The 19,160-nt window shown below is 39.4% G+C and overlaps 3 protein-coding genes across 4 annotated transcripts; 2 read left to right on the top strand and 1 right to left on the bottom strand.

Moving 5' to 3' along the window:
* Positions 1-509: 509 nt before the first annotated feature.
* On the bottom strand, positions 510-5,838 carry ppp1r7 (protein phosphatase 1, regulatory (inhibitor) subunit 7). Its single transcript, XM_079228572.1, has 9 exons — positions 5,747-5,838; positions 5,515-5,570; positions 5,092-5,157; positions 4,692-4,822; positions 4,308-4,470; positions 4,039-4,155; positions 3,843-3,947; positions 3,619-3,705; positions 510-2,818 (listed from the first exon to the last, which is right to left on the bottom strand). The coding sequence occupies exons 2-9, from the start codon at positions 5,545-5,547 to the stop codon at positions 2,642-2,644; spliced, it is 879 nt and encodes a 292-aa protein (XP_079084698.1). The 5' UTR covers positions 5,548-5,570; positions 5,747-5,838; the 3' UTR covers positions 510-2,641.
* A 3,509-nt stretch (positions 5,839-9,347) lies between these two features.
* LOC306746244 (uncharacterized protein) lies at positions 9,348-14,384 on the top strand. The gene is made up of 6 exons (XM_079229123.1): positions 9,348-9,584; positions 10,259-10,441; positions 10,576-10,833; positions 12,860-12,958; positions 13,278-13,295; positions 13,448-14,384. Exons 1-6 carry the CDS (start codon positions 9,518-9,520, stop codon positions 13,531-13,533), a joined length of 711 nt encoding a protein of 236 aa, XP_079085249.1. The 5' UTR covers positions 9,348-9,517; the 3' UTR covers positions 13,534-14,384.
* Positions 14,385-15,719: 1,335 nt separating this feature from the next.
* Positions 15,720-18,746, top strand: cdc20 (cell division cycle 20 homolog; the record flags this gene model as incomplete). Of its 2 annotated transcripts, none has more annotated exons than XM_079230114.1 (10): positions 15,720-15,909; positions 16,005-16,147; positions 16,441-16,528; positions 16,617-16,742; positions 16,961-17,157; positions 17,260-17,354; positions 17,448-17,676; positions 17,869-17,994; positions 18,097-18,214; positions 18,328-18,746. In XM_079230114.1, 10 exons carry the CDS (start codon positions 15,720-15,722, stop codon positions 18,501-18,503), a joined length of 1,488 nt encoding a protein of 495 aa, XP_079086240.1. In that variant the 3' UTR covers positions 18,504-18,746. The 2 variants fall into 2 exon arrangements, with proteins under 2 accessions (XP_079086240.1, XP_079086239.1); XM_079230113.1 differs by having other exon boundaries at positions 16,432-16,528.
* Between the last annotated feature and the right edge of the window lie 414 nt (positions 18,747-19,160).

The following is a 19,160-nucleotide window of genomic DNA, read 5'->3' as shown; positions in this document are numbered from 1 at the left end:
CAATACTGCAATGGTAGCACAATGAAAGAAGTATACTAGACCATACTTATAATTAAAATAGGAAAACACTTGATTTGTTTTAGGGTTTTTCCACAAGCAGTATTTTATCAGTGTATCATTTGCAGATTCATCTTAAGTGATGTTGTTTATTGTGATGAAGTGAATTCCTATAATTCAGTTGCTGATCATTGTATAAGTATATTTCACATTCATGAATCTTCATGACGCAAAAGAAAAAAAAGGACAAGAAGACTTTAAATAATTCTAATGAAATTTAACTTTAAAGTGTCCTTTTATGAATACACTTAATTGCACTGGATTTTGAAGTATGTTTTTGAATCACTATAGTGATACCCCTGCATTGTGAAATGTGACGTAGGAACGTCTTGACACAATACTGAAATCAAGACAAGGCGACTATTCTGCTTCAAAATAGGACTGTATCAGTCATGCCAAATATTATACCTCTAAAATTAAAACTACATAGACGTTCTCTTTAAGTCGTGTCATTTTATTATTTGCATAATACATTCAGTTTGAAAACAGCATGAACCAAGTCCGGAAACTGAAGACTCAGTTTGACCAACAATCAGCTACTAACAATTTGAATAATTGCTCATTCAGTAATCAATCAAGGTCAAGTTATCTTAATCACGGTTCTCAAATAAAGCTGCTGTGCTGCCTGCCATTAACAAGAAAGAAAGAAAATGAATTTCACTTTACGAAGGGAAGGTGATGATGGAACTGACTGTCGACATCAGGAGATTTCCAAATTATAATTAATACACTAAGTGACACTTCCAATTCCACTGGCCAATTGTAATTCTATGTGAAGCGAAATATAACATTACATTACATTCACATCAACAATGTATAATGGGCTCATACATATTCTACAGTTGAGTTATGGTCAAATCCAATAATCATAAACAATTTAATTTATGACAATTTCAAATCTTTTAAAAGAGAGCAAATTGTCAACTAAAGACACCGACAATACAAACCAGCATAATATGCGGTTATGTCCCTGCCTACAAGGGGATATACAACGTTACATCAGGCTGATTCAACAGTTTGAAGATGCACTTTAGGCCCAGATGAAAGGAATTAGATGCTAATGATCAGTATCTTATGTTGCACAGAAAGCACTTAGTTTTGGCATTCTCTGCGTGAACCCAGCAATGCATTGTAATCTGATGCGTCTGTGCGTTGTCCAAATGTGACCTTTTAGTCCTGAGGTGGGAAATTATTCTCATACAAAAGATGCATCACCTGTTCATTGTAACCTGGGAGTAAATCAAGTGCACTCAAGCATGATTTGCAGGGGACCAGAAGGATAGGTCACTTCGTTTTGGCTCAAGGTGTTCACCTTAGTGCCTGATCTAAGAAATCCCATGGCAACATAAATATACATGTATCTATTAAGCACTACTCTAATAATAATACAGAATATGTACTTTAGTGTCATATCTGAAAACTTTTGACCTCAAATGTATAAAACAAAATTGTTAACAGCAAGAAGTAATTTATCTTACATCTGTTTTCAACATATATGTGAGACTAGTCCTGTCATTATTAAGTAAATTTACTTAAAAAAACAACATCTACATTTTACTGTTATCAGAACAGATCAAATGTATGAACAATTTCCCCAAAGTCAAAAAAACAAGCTGTAATCAGTGATGTATTCAACACACAAAAAACTGATTACAAAACCATCTTCATGGACACATTAAATGATTTTTACATTCTCATGAGCTTTTAATGCAGAGGTCACTCTTATTAATCACAGAATGGGCTGTAAAATATGTGGACAAGGAAAAGGCATAGAGATCAAGATTTGCCCTTCATCAGTAATGATACCAGTTTATTAAAACGCTTCATCAGTTTTTGCTGTTTTCCTTCAAACGACAAATGTAAGCAGCTTCAATGAACTGGCCTGGAACTACAATGTGTCACTGTGATGCGTTAGGCCTAATTTGAGATGTTTCGGTGCCAGTAAAGTTGGTCAATTCCTTCATTCTGACAACTAAAATATGTTAATTATATTCTCTAAGGGACTTCTCCTTGAATGTGTTTGTGCGTTTAATCGTTTGTTACTCACTGTGCACCTTGTGAGAAGAGTTTCACCCTTTCCAACCAAAAAGAATAAACTCGCAAACAAAATCCCTCAAACCCTAAGAATGACACTCTTTCTTCTCATATAATAGCAGTGCAACCTCAACAATGTCAGAAACAAAACTGATTTTCCTGATGGGCACTAAATGATTGAGGACATATGTCTCCCTACTCCACCTCACATGCAAAACAATACAAGAAAAAAAAAATAAGTGCAGAAGAATAATGAGGAAATGGGCATGGGTACAGTCACAGTTTATATCCAGCTCAATAAATAAATAAGCTTTACCCCAATAGCATAGACTGAGGTGTGAATGAGTCCATACATGCATGCATACATGTATGTTGAGTGAGCCATAAGTGAGGGTGAGGGTGAATGTTGGAATATGTATTTGTGTACGGCGTGACTATATGATTCAGTGAGGCCAGTGTGTTTCAAATTGAAGTTTGTTTTGGAGGTCGGGCGCGCAGGGTGGTGAGGGAGAACACTGCAAAGCTGGCAGGGGAATCGTCACCCTGCTGCTTAGAAGCGGATGAAGGTGGCGTCGATCTGGCGTACACTGGGCAGCGCCAGCATGATCTTCCGCCGGTACTGTGGATCCTTCTGTAGAGGGTTTCTTTCAAGGTAGACCGTCTCCAGAGTCTTGGCGTTCTTCAACTCGTCGAGGTCTGACCAGTTATCTATCTGATTATCGTTCATCTGGGAAGGAATCCAAGGACGACGTTAGTCATAAGAGGACAGACTGAGTCACGACAGCTCACAAACACAAACTTTAAGCACTCGGTTTGGAGGCATTTGATTTCAAAGCACACTTGGTTTTGTCGGTGCCCTTGGGCTCTGGTGGCAAAGCCTTGCTGATGCATTATGGGAAGTAGCAAGAGCTTTTCAATTTCATTAGAAATGGCTGATGACGCATGTTCATGTTAGGAGCATTTAAATGTTCAACATTGGCAGGTTGCTTTTACCAGTAGAAGGCCCAGAGTGCTGTATAAACAGTGTTGAAATTGGTTATAAAGGGAAATTAATTGACACCAATAGGAAACTGATGAATGAAAATAATTTCCCTTTCAAGAATTGAATTACATCAATTTGTGAACACAGCTTTCATATTTCCCTTTGAAACCCTGTACTGTCAAATAGACAAGTTAATCAACTAACCATGTGCTACTACATTCCTTTAACGTGCTATTTCATAAATATATCAATTGATTTATTTTAGCTATCTATCAAGCAATTTCAAATTAGATTAATATTTTTATCTATTTTATGAGTATATCATTTAAAACGTTTCATTATTACTGAAAGATGAATGAATCAGTTGCATTTTACACAGCAGGACAAGCACATATAAATGATGAAGTAATGACGGTTGCACTCCGTTGAGGCGATCCAGCTCCAGGCCTGTGCTACTGCATGCTGGTATTTATTTAAATAATAAGGTAGCATAATATAAGCCCATCAAAAACTAATTCTAGATTAACTTTGACAACTATCCATACCCAGAACTCCTGCAGGTCTGTCAGATGGCTGATGTTTTCAATTTTCTTTACTCGATTGGCTGCGATGTCCAGGGTTGTGAGCTTTTTCTGTGAGGGAAAACAAACCGTGTTTGAATGTACAGAACAAACTTTGTTGCACGTGTTTGCACAGTTGGCAAACTACGCGATGGGCAGTTCGGCATTCGGTCCTTTCAGAAATAAGCTGTGGAATTTCTATAACTCACGTTGTTTTCCAAGCCCTCGATGACCTCAATGCCATTGTGGCTCAGATAGAGCTCTCTCAGGCTGACAAGACTCTGTAGACCTTCAATTTTAGTGATCCGGTTACTCTGCAAATGAAAGTACACAAAATGGTTCCCCAATATTTCCATTCACACGTTTTAACCACTCCCACAAGTGTTGAAGAGAATCTGTGAATACCTGAATGCTTAAAACAGTCAGGTTGTGTAAACCCTCCAGATTCTGAAGCGTAGTTATTTTGTTGGTGCCAAGAAACAAACTTAGCAAAGATGAAAGCGTATCCAGGTTCTCTATGACCTGTGGACACAACAAAAATAAGAGACACAAATAAACACAACATAATGATTTCATAGTTAATTCACTCACTTCCTTTGATGTATAATTTGAAAAGGCATGTTTTTATGTGTAGCATTGATTTCTCATGTCTCAAGAGACTCTTTATGTCATACCCGGATGCGATTGGAGCCCAGCTCCAGCATGTCCAGGCCTGTGAGGTGTTCCAGGTTGGCAATGCTGCTAATTTTGTTGTGAAGTAGAAAAAGTTTCTTCAGCCGAGTCATTTGCTCCAAACCCTCCACCTTCCTCAGCATATTGAAGGACATGTCAAGCTGCCTGTGGATCAACCAAACAAGTACGTTCATCAGAATTAATTGGATTTCAGATGTTGGTTCTTTGTTCCAAGTCAGCTACAAGAAAATTATAATACAGTAATTTTCCACACTCCAACAATCACTAGATAGTAGTGTGTGGAATTCAGATTGACCATAAATATCTGGACTTCTCTGGATGGATTCTCTATACTATGCAGAAACAAAAGTTTTCTTCAGACTTACTCTATCTCCGTGAGGTTGTGCAGGTTCTCCAGTTTACGAATCTGATTGTCATAGAGATCGAGTTCCCGCAGTGAGATCAAACTGTTGAGGTTTTCTATCTTTTTTATGAGATTCTGTCTTAAGGAGAGTGTCTGTAAAAGACACAGATGGGAGAAAAAAAACACAACTAAGCGAAGATACAATCAATAACTGTATTTTATCATAGACCTTCATCTTTCTTTTAAATTTAAAAAAAATAAAATAAAAAATAATTAACAAAGAAACAATAAGATTGTTGCAACCATGTCTGGTTTCTCTAGTAAGGATAACAATAGAGGGATAACTCCAGATTCTGCACACCAAGCTGCTACCATGACATCATCCATTACTGACAGTGTCGCTTAATACTGAGGTTACTTACTTTAGCTTTCTGTAGCACCTCCAATCCTTCAATCTTCCCAATACGGCAATGAACAAGATCAACATCCTGGAAAGAAAAGAGACAGCTTATGATGACATCACATACATATTGCAGTATAATAGCAGTTAGGGGTAATTGTGTCATTTACATTTGAGTGTCCAGCCCACGTATGGATCGACATACCCCAGAGATATAGTTGCAGTGGCAAAAACATTTGTCAGAGAAGAATATTTTTTATATAAACACAATACTGCAATAAAGAACTTTGCTTCCATTCTGAATCTCTACAAATAAAATCTACCACAAAATGTTACTTTTCAAAAAGACAAATGACATCTTTTATAATCACCCCAACCAAATGGAGTCAAGCATTTTTACTTAAAAGGCATTATAAAGATGATAGTTTTTAGACCATCGCCTAACCTCTTCCTCTGGGTCCAAGGTGATGGTGTCCATGTCAACAGGAGACTCTTCTTTACCTTTAATAAGAGCAAGAATAAATCAGTTAATTTAAGTCAAGGTATTTTAAACATGATATAGACATAAAAGGCTGAAGAATCATCGTTATGTGGTGCAGTCAACGAGACAGACTGTCACACTCTTCTTGAGCATTCACGTTGAAAGGTGTGTGTCTGATAAAGATGTGATGACTTACTCGTGGCAGGGGGCTGGTTGGGGTCCACGTTGCCATTGATGCTCCTCTTCCTGGTCTCTTCGTCACCAGACTCCTCGGACTCACCTCTCCGGTCCACTACAGTCCGCGGACAAAGAGAAGCGAAGCTTACGGTCACCACACAGACGCAGTGCTGTTGTATCAGGGACACGCTGAGCTGATGCACGTGTCATGAGATGCACACACACTGGGCCCTGCTCATCATTAGGGTGGGGGTGCATGTGGAGCATCCAGCCTCTGTCCGACTGTCACAACCCAGTGGCTGTTAACTAAATCAGGTTTCTGCACTGCAAAAAGGCACGTGTGGGCCCAACTGAGATTACGCCATCACTAGAGTAGCTAGTTTAGCTGGATGTGACCACAGAGTTGCTGCAATTTAACTACAACTCGCTGTGGAGGTTCGCTCAATCACATCACCACACAGGGTAAACACGGCTAACCGTGCTAGCTGCTAGCTGCTCGGACCCCAGTGTGCAGGTTTGAGTGCAATGTGGACACATGTTGTATGAGCAGACGCGCTACGTTAAATATCAAATACAGTGTCATCCCATTCAGATTTGACGACGCAGCCATGGAAACTGAAATGAGAGGACAAGCGGGTGAGTTGATGCTCGCTGTGTAACGTCAGCTAACGAGGGTTGTTGTTTGCCAGTTAGCTAGCAAGCCAGTGATGAAGGTGTGGTGAGTAACGGGGATGTGCGCGGATGCGCTCATATACAAAAAGATACATTTGTCAAAATGAATGCCGGTTCCCCGAGCTAATACAATCATGGCACGGCTTAATCTTTCCATATTTACTGACCTTCCATCTCCTGAAGCTCTCCAACAGACCGAGAAGCCATGTTTCCTGTAAACAGTCCTGACAACTGCTCAGCCAATCCGGTGGAGGCTCGTGCTGCGGGCGGACACTAGATGGCGCTGGTGCCTCACATGTACGAAAACATGTCGGGTACATATTGTACTGTGAATTCATTAAATCAAAACTGTAGGAGCTATTAATTGACTAATATAAGATTTTTTTACTCACAAGTAGTATTGTTATACAACTATAATTCTAGTTGTTTGCTTATTTAAGTTTGATTTTTTTTTATGTATTAGGATAGTTTTTTCTTTTGATAGTTTTTAGTTTTTAATTATTTGTAGTTGTTTACTTAGTCTTTAGATTGTTTATTGGTTTATTAATCGGGTAAGGCTGTGGGCACCTGGGGTTTATATATATATATATATATATATATATATATATATATATATATATATAGGAGTAGGCGGGTACAGAACCATGATGCTCCTGGGTAAGCCTAGAATTTTTGACCAGCACAGGAGAGGCAGCATGAGGACTTGCTTTGTTATTTTGTTTGTTTGCTTGTTTTGTTAAATAACAATAAAAATCCGAAAAAACGGAATCCCGCATGGACAATGCATTCTTTTGGCTGCGTAATCTACATACCCACGGTGCGTCAGTGGCTTTTTGATTCATGTTTATTTTCTTTGATTTATGTTTATTTTCTTTAATTCATCGGACAAATGGCCACTACAAATATCAAATCAGCAGTGGTTTAACATGAATAAATAGGCCTACCTTTTCCTCAAGTACTGTACTGAAATAGAACAGTTGCACTTCATTTTAGAAGGAAATGCACTTCTGACTACATTAGATTTATCTGACCGCTATAATTACAATTCAATAAATAGAATATGATCCATTGTTATTGATTAAACTGTGCAACAGTATATGAAGCTCAACTTAGATCAGCTACAACATTATTATTCCGTTAACATAATGTCCAATACTATACAGCGATATACAGTAACTTTGCAATCGTAGTCTATTCTGCCGAATTACTTATTTTTCTGCTTTTCTTTATTTTACTGATAAGACTTTTGTATATGATGCTAAAGTTCAATGTTCAATGTAGGTATTTTATTTTCTATCATTTTTGTTTACACAGTGGTGTGACTTCTTTCAAGGTTGTGAGTATACTTATTGATTAATACTGAGACCAAGAACAAGAATAACAATAAGAAAACGAAATAGAAAACTTACAAATCCCAACACAAACATTCTAAATGGACCGCTGTTTATTTCTTGATGCAGATATATATATAGTGTCACAACTGACTATGGTTATGAGAACAACACAAAGGAAATACAAGCACATTCTAGAGACATGAGACACACTATGTAAAGTAAGCAGGATCACAAGCTTGTTCATAACATTGTGATGTGTTTATCGTCATTTTATTACTGTAAATCAGGCCATATGGGATTACATGAAGCATAAAACAGCCGGACTCCTAAACTCCGCCCTCTCTGTGAAGTCCCTTGCACTCACACAGCAGACTGTTTACATCATCACTTCCCATCTGTCCTGCATACCTTCCATTTTAAGGATCCGCCTGCAGAAGATTGAGGCAATTTAAAGGTTTAGTGACAAAATACATAACATGTGCACAACATATCTCATCACTAGAATGCTCCTGCGTCATTTTCCCCCCAGAACGTTTCATATGACAGATGAGATATGATAACAATGGGAACACAGAATTCATACTTGACCTAAGAATTAACTGGAAGAGTGAGATGAACAGAATGTCCCTTATTATCAGACCAGTCAAAACAACAGACCGTATCATTCCGGATACCAACAAGTTTAAAAGGATCCAGTTTGAACTAGAACATTGGTTGAATATTTTTGGAATCTGCATGTCACAGAATCATTGAAAAGGCAGGCAGCAGTTAGAGTTACTTACTAACTTACCAACAACATAAAACCCTCCTATATAAAATGACGATTGGATTCACAGGCCTTCATTTAGGATACCATAAAGGTCAATTAAGTTGTTAGTGACCTCAAACATGAGGTCACAAAATAAAGTGTGTCTATCCTGTTCCAGAATGGAGGGGCCTATCCCACAAAGTATGTTGACCAGAAACTATGTTGTTTGTTAACCCTGACCAGAAACAGAGATGGCTTCACCACTTGGTCAGTTATCACGAACTTGCGCTATAAACGTAACCTGCTGACTGTCATATTTACGTCAAACAACATTAAGTTTCTCGTCTCCAAAAGAAGATTGTGAGAGACCAGAGACATCAACTAAATCCAGAGTGAGTGACCACCGCCTGGCCAGTCAGACTGGTCAACACAGACAAACCTGTTAACCATGAGAGAACAACAGACTTTAGAAAGACCGTTTATTTCCTGCTACACACAGAGGTTACACACACACTGTATTGGTGGATCATTACCACTGAAGCATGAGCAAGGCAGGCCTAATGTTATAGCTGATACTGAGGTGAAGCATATTTGAATCACTAACCATACTGTCAGATACATTTAGTGGAGAAAAAAAAACCTTAAACCCCTTTAATTAAACACCTCGGAAAATTGGAAGAAATTGGTTATGTTTGCCATCTCGGATGGTCACCTCTGACTTCCCTGGAGCACAACCTCGTTAAACTGGATCTGTGGCGGAGAACCTTCCAGCCCACGTGCCAGCGGCATCAGCCAATCAGGAGCGAGACGGATGCACATTTAAAGGAAAGGAATAGGGAGCGAGCTACAGCAGGAAAGGAGGAGAGTCGTACTGGTGTTCGTGGGTGTCAAGTATTTGTGAAAGTTCGGTCTCCTGTCTCGGATGTGTTATTCTGCGCCGGTTCTACGTAAATGGCTTAATACGATCCCGTCTATTTATAACCCCGGAGACGGTTGAACGCGCTGGGTTTTAAGTCGTCAACAAGTAACGCTAGAAATGCATTTACTTGTCATGTTGGTGCTGATGTCATACGACTTATCACTGGGTTTCCCCGTTCCAGTAGGTAAGAGTCTCTTTGCATTGTGTTGCTTTCCTGTGTCGCTAATAGGTCACACCAAGAAGTCATAATTATACACAAAACCTGAAAAACGGACTGTTAAAACCGCAAAACTGGTTGTAATTGTTGTAGAGTAGTTAGTTCAGTTTGGTAGATTAATTTATTTGAATGCTTTTACTCCTCTGGAGAAGGCTGCTGCTGCACAGCTGACCTGCACTCGTCAATGCAATGGCCTTGCAATAAATAAATGTAGGACTCCGTCTTTGTTGACACTGTCGACAAAGATTTATTTATGAGGCCATCGTGAGTTGGGGTGTTTTATTGGACTACATTCAGTCGAAGGTTTATTGCCACTTAGACCAACAAAACACTATCGAAAGGACTTTATGTGAAAGCATTCATAATTTAAAGGACTATTCATCTGGTGGATTGTTTTTGTTTTACAGTTCTAATCCATTTCTATTTTTGCAAAGTAAATGTATTCATATATTCATGCAGGATTCACTTCTAACATTTGAGTATTTTCTGCACAAATTACATTTTAGCCTGTTTTGCATCTCTGGTTTAATTACATGAAGACATTTCTCCGGTAACTTAAAGCCTACAGCAACATTTGTAGTCAACCTTCTTTTTTACTGTTTTGCTGTTTAATGTATGTATATTGGTTGCCCCTCCATTAGATACTATCATAGTGCAGGTCCAGCAGCGGGGAGTCGTAGGTGCTCAGCATGTCGTGGAGCAGGTCCTCCTCAATGGGATCTCTCTTACTGGCAAAAGCCAGGAAGTTGACGGCATCATCCAAACCATGTCAGCGGATCCACTTCTTCCAACTCTTATCACTTTCAACCAGACTTCTGTTATGAGTAAGAATATCATCATGAACTCGTAATGAATATGACGACTCTAAAAATGCACGTAATCAAAACCTCACCTTAGATCTCATGTCATGGTGAGTCAGATGTTATGTATGTTACTGGCCTTTATTCTTCCTTCCTAGGAAACCACACTGTCCTTCGTTCACGTGAATGCATAATGGAGGGGTCTCAGCTGCACTGGGCCGACCGTGTGTTCTATGATGGGAAGGTCTATCTGGCTCTGGACCACGCCGGCACGTGGACATCCCACGTACCAGAAGCGCTGGCTTTCAAAGTGGCGTGGGACCGGGAAGAGCAGCGCACAAAGGCGGAGAGGACCCACCTCCAGGAGGGGTGCATCAAGCTGATGAGAGAACTAATGCTTTCAGAGGAGCAGTCAGGTGTGTATTTCTTACTTTTGAGAGTGCATTTTGTAACTATCATCTCACATTAAGATGTTCAAATCTAATGACTGCATGTTACCCACAAAATACGTCTTTTTGAAATGACCCCATTGTTGACCTTGCAGTATTTTGTTAACCTTTCTTAAGTTAACATTACCCATAATGGTGTCTTCCGTCTTGGGGCAAAACATATGATTGGACTATACCAGGGATTGGCAACCTGCGGCTCTTTCGCCCGTCTGTTGTGGCTCCCTGAGGCTTTGACAAAAAAAAAAAAAAAAAAAAAGGAAAGACAACTTTCTTTTATTTTATTTTTTGCCTAGTGGAAAAACTTTTAAAGGGAAGCCCTCTTATCTTAGAGCCCCTGCAGCTGGCTACTCGTGAGTCAGAGCCCCGCCCTCGCGCGCAGATGAGTGCAGAAGAGCGATTCCTCAACTGCTGCAGCAAACTGAGTAAAGTAGATATACTTTCAGGAAGTGGATCACGTCTCCAAACTCCACTACTGCTGCTGGTTCTGTGTCAGCTCATGAGACAGTGAGGCGTCCGTTAGTAAAAACGGATCTGTCCTCTGTTTGCGGTGCTCTAGTGAGGAGGACGCTCAGTGTAAACGTAGCAAAAGATATGCGTTTAAAATGTAAAACTCACTGAAGAGGACCGGTATCAAACCTGCTACCTTGCAGTTACTTTCATAAATGCAACAAACTATAGTTTTTTTGTATATATAATATGACTATATATAAAACTTCAGAAGCTGTGATATCAAATATTTTTTGCGGCTCCAGACAATTTTTTTTTTTTTGGTGGAAAAAGGTCAAAATGGCTCTTTGGATACGAAAGGTTGCTGACCCCTGGACTATACAGTAATTCCCCCCCTAATGGCATTTTGATTTCTACCCTTACTTGATTCTCTTATGGAAACGCATTTTCATTAAGTGCGAAAGTATTAGTATTAATAGAAACTAAATGATTTTTGCGCTAAATGCACTCTGACATGACTGATCGGGTGCTACCTTATGGTAAGGCAGAACCCATTCTACATTATTCATTCATCCACTGTTATTGTCAATACAATGTTAGTGGTAATATATTATTATCTATATTAGAGATAATGGACTATTAGATAACACCTTTTCTGGGTCTGTAGCCGTACATGCCTGATAGTTTTGACTATTTCTACATTTGGAAATCGGTGTAAAAGAAAAAGCCTGAATGCCGCTGGTGGTGGAGGCAGCTGATGCAATTGACTGCAAGTCATATGACCAAATGGGCCTCATCTAGCAACATTGTCTTACATTTTCTCTTAACTTCCTGTGAAGAGAAAGCAAAGTTACCTCCAGTTGCACCAAATGTTCTCAACCATCCAACTCTGCTCATACCCAGGTGTGCTGAATAATGAATCCCACGTGATAATAACTTGATGGCCAATTGTTCTTTATTAGCATGGGCGATGTCCCTTAAACACTATAATGGGGCAGATGTCGTGCAGTGTGCAAATACTCTGGCACATGCCAAATAAATGGAGAGAGGCCACAAAGAGGAAGAAGAACTTCAGCAATGGTGAAACTGAGGTACCATAAACAAAGTAAACATAATTTACTGGAGCGTTAAGACTGGCCTTACAGGGAAGTCGAGGCCTGGATGGCCAAAGCATCTAAGCGCAGTATGCAAGCCATTCAGTAGCTGAATGCATGTAATATCATCCAAGGGTTTTTGGTTGGTCTTCATTGGGATCAAGTTATCTTAAAGGAACAGCAAAAATAAGAAAACATTGGTAAATCCCAGAAATCTATGGTTACTAACAAAATACGAACAAATCAGGAATAAAAATAAGAGGAAATTAGTTTCTACATTTCTTCCTGCATGGCCCTTTGTAAGCTAAAAGATGAAAGGCTTATACAAAAGTGAAACATTGTTTGTCCCTGTGCTTGCAAAAGTCCACCTCCATTTACAGTCACAGTTTACAGAGGCCAGTTGGTTGGCACGCAGTCAGGTTACAATTGCATTTTTTTTTTTTTTTTTCTAGTTCCAGGGATTTTTTTGCCTCAGTTTCTGATGCCAATCCTGGCGCTCTTGGCCTTCGCAGGACTTATCATAATCAGCCTCCTCCTCACCAAAAAGCATGGTGAGTATATAGGAGTTTCACTTTCCAATGGAATTAATAATAAAATGAGTTGCATAGCCCAGCTACCCACTCAAAAGCAGCCTTCATGATACAGCAACATTTAGTAGAAGGCAGTGCTGCATATTGTCAGCAAACAGCCGGAGCTATTCAATCTTTACATCTGCTTTAATTTAAAACCTCCTTCGCCCTAAATACCCTCATACACTCGGCTACATTTTGAAACGTCTCCTGTCACATGATTTCTGGTATGGAGTCTCATGCTCACAAGGACATGTAAAGCATAATCATCTGCTTTGTCTTTCTCACACTCTCTGCATAGGTCTGAGGCACACTGGAGGTAAGAAAACAACAATCCCTTTGTGTCCTCTTTAGTCACTGCAGACTGCTCAGTTAACATACTGAGCGGGTGATGGAGTTTAATATTAGATGAACTCAAAACCACATGGTCATGAATGTCCACCTAATCTGTGCTCTCTGATTTCCTTGCAGGTGTTGTCGGCTCAATTATACATTACCCTAAAGACATGAGTGAAACGACTACAGACGTAAAAGGCAGCGGTTACAGGAGCTTGTAGTTCAAAGCTGTTGAACCGGGTCACATACGAGCTTCCTACTCCCTTTCTCCTGCTGACTGTCAACTTACTGAATTAACACTTCCTCGTCCTATGGACAGCGTTGCTCAATGAATGTAACCAAACTTTTGGTACAGCACCAACAGCCACTGTGTAACACGTATGGTCTGGATTCCAGACTGCATTATTTTATGCACTTTAATGCATGGATCGCATGTTGCATGTACTTTTATTTTAATACGCACCAAGAAATGTAAACGTTTTAACTGACTGCAGCGATGTACAAGCTTCTTTTTGCTCAACTAATAACTTTAAGAGCAGACAGATCATATTGTATGAACTTAGCTATTCAATTCAACAACATATGTGGAAATGTATACAATTTAAAAAATAAATAATAATTCAAGCGTGTACAGTATCTAATGCACGTTAAGATGGAAAATGTCACAAATTGTCTTACAGTCTGTAGATGAAGCCCTGCTGAAATCAAGTGTTATGTTATGCCACTGATGGACCAATCATGCTGAACTCTGCCAAACACTGAATGGGCTACTGTAAGTGTGTCCAGTTATCCAAAGAGTTGGACTACACTGTGTTGTGGTTTTGGTGCACTCTTATGGTTCTTATGTCTTTGTGATATTGTCTCCAGTGTGTTTGCTCATGTGAAATTTTAAGTTAATGTTTGATTAAAGATATTTTCATGGTAAATACATAATATAAACTACAAACTGTTGTATGAGTGTAAATTATTTTAAAATGTATATATTGTGACAACATAAACATTGTACCAAATATGTATATGCACAAGCGGTCCTTATGACTTAAAGCAACGGGAAAAGAGTAAGCTGTTTCCTTTCCACCTCATCAATGATTTAAAAAATTGTTGAGTTTGTGTAATGGTTTATAGGTTGTTTAACATTTGGTATAAATTTCCATAATTATTGTCTATCAATATTTGAATCCCATAAATAGGCGAACACTTGGCTTCTAACCGAAGAACAGAGAAACAAATGCTTAATTTGCGTTGATAACGTCTCTGATTTTAGCATTGCTAAGGCAAGAACATAATTTGAGCTATGTTCTTGAATATACATGTAGGCTACAATACTGTAGCCTACATGTATACCCACTTACGATGGGCTAGTATGCACCACCAACTATGTTATATTGCAGATATGCATTTAAATATATTCATGTATAAATTCGTCTTATACAATAATATAATATGAATATGTTATTAGTTAATATTAATCCTACGTTTGGCATTCAACTTCATTTGAAAGGTTAATTGGACCTTTTGGATGCTTCTTAAAATTATACTATACAATATAAGAATAATCCAGGATAAATGTATGGTGTCCTGCTGTAATCTCAATGACATACAGTATACTTTTGTGATTAAAATGTGTAATTTCCCTTCAAATACAATTTCCCAACCTTCAAATAATGAAATAAAATACATCTGATAGCTGGCATTTAAAGTGAGGCAACATATTTCTTCCAAAAAACCTATATTTAAATATTTTTTCTTTGTTTTTCTTGTTTTTATATCACACAACTAATTCACAACCCCAGTATCATATTTCCGCAGATAGATGGCGATATAGTTTTGTGGGGAGGCGGCCGCGTTGCGGCAGGACGTTTCCTCCACCAATCACAGAAGCGCATTGGTAATTGTTACTATAGCAATGCCTGGGCTCCTTGAACGAACCAATAGCAGCAGCGCTTTTTGGGATTTAAACGGTGTCGCGTCATCATCACTACATTCAAACTTTAGGTGGAGACGAGAGAGAAAGACCAGTGTTGCGCCAGAGTATTCCACGTTTTCTTCAAGAGGTGAGCTTATTGTGTTCATTTTGAGGTTGTAAGCGTTCGGCTTTGGGGGTCAAATGAACTTATAAAGCGGTTAACCTTGAAGTTAATACTACCCTGTGTTCGTTTTGTTAGTTTAGCTTACGCTAGCTCGCTGTGTTTAACTGCAGGCGTTATACGTAATGCCCCGTATGCAGTAACGTTAATGTCACCTCTGAGATCCTAGCATTAACAATGCATGCGTCGCCTATCGAGCCAACAGACTCGTAACTTGCTCAAACGTTAATGCCAGCCTGTTAATTTGGTGTTGCCCATCGCTTTTTACAGTATTTTTGTTTTCCCGATTTACTACAGGTTGTGTGACAAACTAGATGAACATGGCGCAGTTTGGGTTTGAAAACGATATTCAGAGCATCTTGAAGCTGGACATGCCCCTAACTAACGCTCCCATGGCGAGGTGGCAGAGGAAGGCCAGCTCATCAAACTCATCGGCCTCAAGCGGGTTGTCGCCTGGCAAGTCTGTCAATGTGCCCCCCAGCTCATCAAAAACGCCCAGCAAAACGCCAGGTAATGTGTGCCACTCTATTCATACTAAGTAAGACTGGACAAATCTCTGTAGTTGCATCTCAGCAAATGTTAACCCCAATTGATTTGTATTCTAGGCAAGAACAAAAAACAAACGCCCTCTAAGATGGGAGGCGACCGGTATATTCCTACCAGAAACAGCAAACAAATGGATGTGGCAAGTTTCCTGCTCTCAAAGGGGAATGAGCCTGTGGACACCAACAATGCAACGGGAACATTAGTAAGTTATCATTTTAATGAATTTCCTTATTCAAGATATTTGTATTGTCATATGCACAGATAACAGACAGTTACTCTGTACAATGAAAAGCTTATTTTGCTAGCCCTCCTTACACACAGAATTATAATAAACTTAAGGTAAAAAAAGAATGAAGAATTAAAAAAAAGAAGTTGCAATAAATGCTAAAAGTAGAAGAAAATGTTAAATAAGGTACAACAATATGATACAAATATTTCCTTATGATTCTTTACTTAATGAAGGCTTTTATTTTTTTGTCTTTAAAGGAAACTCAGAAAGCCTGGTCCATGTGCCTAAATGGATTCAACATTGAAGATGCAAAGATCCTGCACATTGGAGGGAAACCACTGAATGCTCCTGAAGGTAAGGATGTTTGTGTGTTAACATGTTACTTGAGAAGAATATTGCATGAATAAAAAAAACAGTTTTAATATACATTCTTTATTTACAGGCTATCAAAACAACTTGAAAGTGCTCTACAGTCAGGGTGCAACTCCTGCCTCTGTCAAAAAGACAAGATACATATCTTCTACACCTGACAGAATCTTGGATGCTCCTGAGCTTCGAAATGACTTCTGTAAGTTTGACACTTAGGAGGTTTGTCTAAACATTCATGCATGTTTATTTAAAACCGTGACGGCAATGTATCCATAACTTTCACATTTTAGAATCACTGCAATCCTTTGAGGGTAGACATTGATCACTACATTATTTTATTTTACAAATGTTTGATCTTTAGGCAGAAGAGGCATTCCTGTACACATGACAAGCATTTATTTGGTCCCTCCCCCCTAGATTTGAATCTGCTTGACTGGAGCAGTCGCAATGTTCTCGCTGTTGCGCTTCATAACAGCGTTTACCTGTTGGATGCTGCCCAAGGAGACGTCACGCTTCTCATGACGTTAGAGCGCGAGGAGGACTACATCTGCTCACTGTCCTGGACCAAAGAGGGAACCTACCTAGCTATTGGCACCAGCGACTGCAAAATTCAGGTCTGTGTTTGCTGTTGGACATGCCCCCATAGTTCACAAGGACATTTGCCACTCAAATAACTGCTTCCTATTCAGTTTTTAATGGTGCCGTTATATTCTTAGTTGTGGGATGTCTACAACCAGAAGCGTCTACGCAGCATGTCCAGCCATACATCTAGAGTTGTTAGCCTGAGCTGGAATGACCATGTTCTGTCCAGGTACAGTTTATTTTTTTGAAAGAACAGACAAAAACTTGCATTTCCAGTGTTTAAAAAAAAAAAAATAATAATTAATGTTGCCCTCCCTCCTAGTGGCTCGAGATCAGGACACATTCACCATCATGACGTGAGGGTGGCAGACCACCACATCGCTACGCTCACTGGTCACTCACAGGAGGTGTGCGGGCTGCAGTGGTCCCCTGATGGACGATACCTAGCCAGTGGAGGCAATGACAACATGGTGTATGTATGGCCCCGTGTGCAGGAGGGCACCGCCAGCCAGGCAGTCCATTCCTGGAGTGAACATCAAGGAGCTGTTAAGGTGAGTGGCTTCATACGTGCACTAACAGACTGCCTTTGTTTGCCAAATGTGCAAGAATAGTGGGTGTGTTTTTTTTTTTTTTGTTTTGTTTTTTTTAAAACTGCTATGATGAATCACTAATACTGTTTGTCATTAATGTTCTACCATTATATTGTTTGAAATGTTACTTTTGGGTGTACTGTTCCCCTCTAGGCTTTGGCCTGGTGTCAGTGGCAGCCAAACATCCTCGCATCAGGAGGTGGCACCAGTGACCGTCACATCCGCATCTGGAATGTAAACAGTGGCTCCTGCATCAGTTCACTTGACACTCAGTCCCAGGTACCTACACACAGACAATTGGTTTCAAATATCTATATTTAAAAAAAAAAAAATGACGACGTGGGTCTTTTCTCAAATCACACATGGAAATGTTCTTTTCAGATCTCGTCACTGGTGTTTGCACCAAACTACAAGGAGTTGGTCTCTGCCCATGGATATGCCCACAACAATGTAGTAATCTGGAAGTACCCCTCTCTCACTAGGGTTGCAGAGCTCACTGGTAAGTGTTTTTTACCAGATTGGCTCTGTACTTATTCACGCTGAACTTTTAAAGGAAGCATCCAGTGACCTTGCTGCTTTCTTCTGATCTAAACCATTCAATGTGTGTTCTAGGCCACGAGGACAGAGTTCTCAGTTTGATTCTGAGCCCCGACTGCTCTACTGTCGCGACCGTTGCTGGCGACGAGACTATTCGTCTGTGGAAGAGCTTTGAGATGGATCCTGCAAAGAAGGCCAAAGAGGGGATGGTCAAATCGACTCGCAGTGTCATTAATCAGTCAATCAGATGATTTGCCTCGTCTTGCTTTTCAAGGGTTTTTTGGTCTACTCTTATGTGCGACTGTTTTATTTAATCTAGAATAAAGATATCTACCCAGTGTTTTAGCTGTGGCTGGAAATGTGCTGCTCCAATTGGGGCTGTAATGAGTTTTTGGTCTTTACTGTTTATGCAGGTCTGCTAATATCGTAAAGTACATATGTCAAGTGTTGGGTTTTTTTAAGCAATGTATTTATGGCCTTCACTTAGCTTGTTATCAGGATACATTGTATACAGTAGACTGAGTTATAAATAAACGGTTTGATTATCTGTTGTGCTTCTGTCAGTTAATGGGCATGTACTGTTTAAAAAAAAAAAAAGAATATCAATTCCAAATGTCAATGGCCATCACGACACGTTAGTCACAAATGTATTGTCAGACTTTGGGCCCATTTAAGAAATGAGCCAGGCTTTTTTTATTTTTATTTTTTTTTTTAGGCTGACTAATTTTAATTAGCTTGTTTCATAAATAAATTCCACATAGTTCAAGCTCAGTGTGGCAACTTATGCTGCGAGACTCAGGCAGACTGACATTTTGGTTACGCAACAACTCAGGCTTAGGCAGCGTAGCTTCTTTTTTCTTGATTATGGCAGTTCCATATGCATCTTTCTAGTGTTATAGCCTTTAGGC

The sequence above is a fragment of the Taurulus bubalis genome (genome assembly GCF_910589615.1).
Source record: "Taurulus bubalis genome assembly, chromosome: 1".
In the NCBI taxonomy this organism is placed as follows: Eukaryota; Metazoa; Chordata; class Actinopteri; order Perciformes; family Cottidae; genus Taurulus; species Taurulus bubalis.
The sequence above is the reverse complement of the archived record's forward strand: the minus strand, read 5'-3'. Positions and strand labels throughout refer to the sequence as shown.

Bases quoted from the DNA above. Each gene is read 5' to 3' on its own strand.
- ppp1r7 (XM_079228572.1), bottom strand. From the start codon at position 5,547: ATGGACACCATCACCTTGGACCCAGAGGAAGAG. The intron at 4,823-5,091 runs GTAAGTAACCTC...TGTCTTTTACAG, and splicing joins AGGTGCTACAGAAAGCTAAA to ACACTCTCCTTAAGACAGAA. The intron at 4,156-4,307 runs GTATGACATAAA...TTGTGTCCACAG, and splicing joins TGGGCTCCAATCGCATCCGG to GTCATAGAGAACCTGGATAC.
- LOC306746244 (XM_079229123.1), top strand. From the start codon at position 9,518: ATGCATTTACTTGTCATGTTGGTGCTGATGTCATACGACTTATCACTG. The intron at 10,442-10,575 runs GTAAGAATATCA...CTTCCTTCCTAG, and splicing joins CAACCAGACTTCTGTTATGA to GAAACCACACTGTCCTTCGT. The intron at 10,834-12,859 runs GTGTGTATTTCT...TTTTTTTTCTAG, and splicing joins GCTTTCAGAGGAGCAGTCAG to TTCCAGGGATTTTTTTGCCT.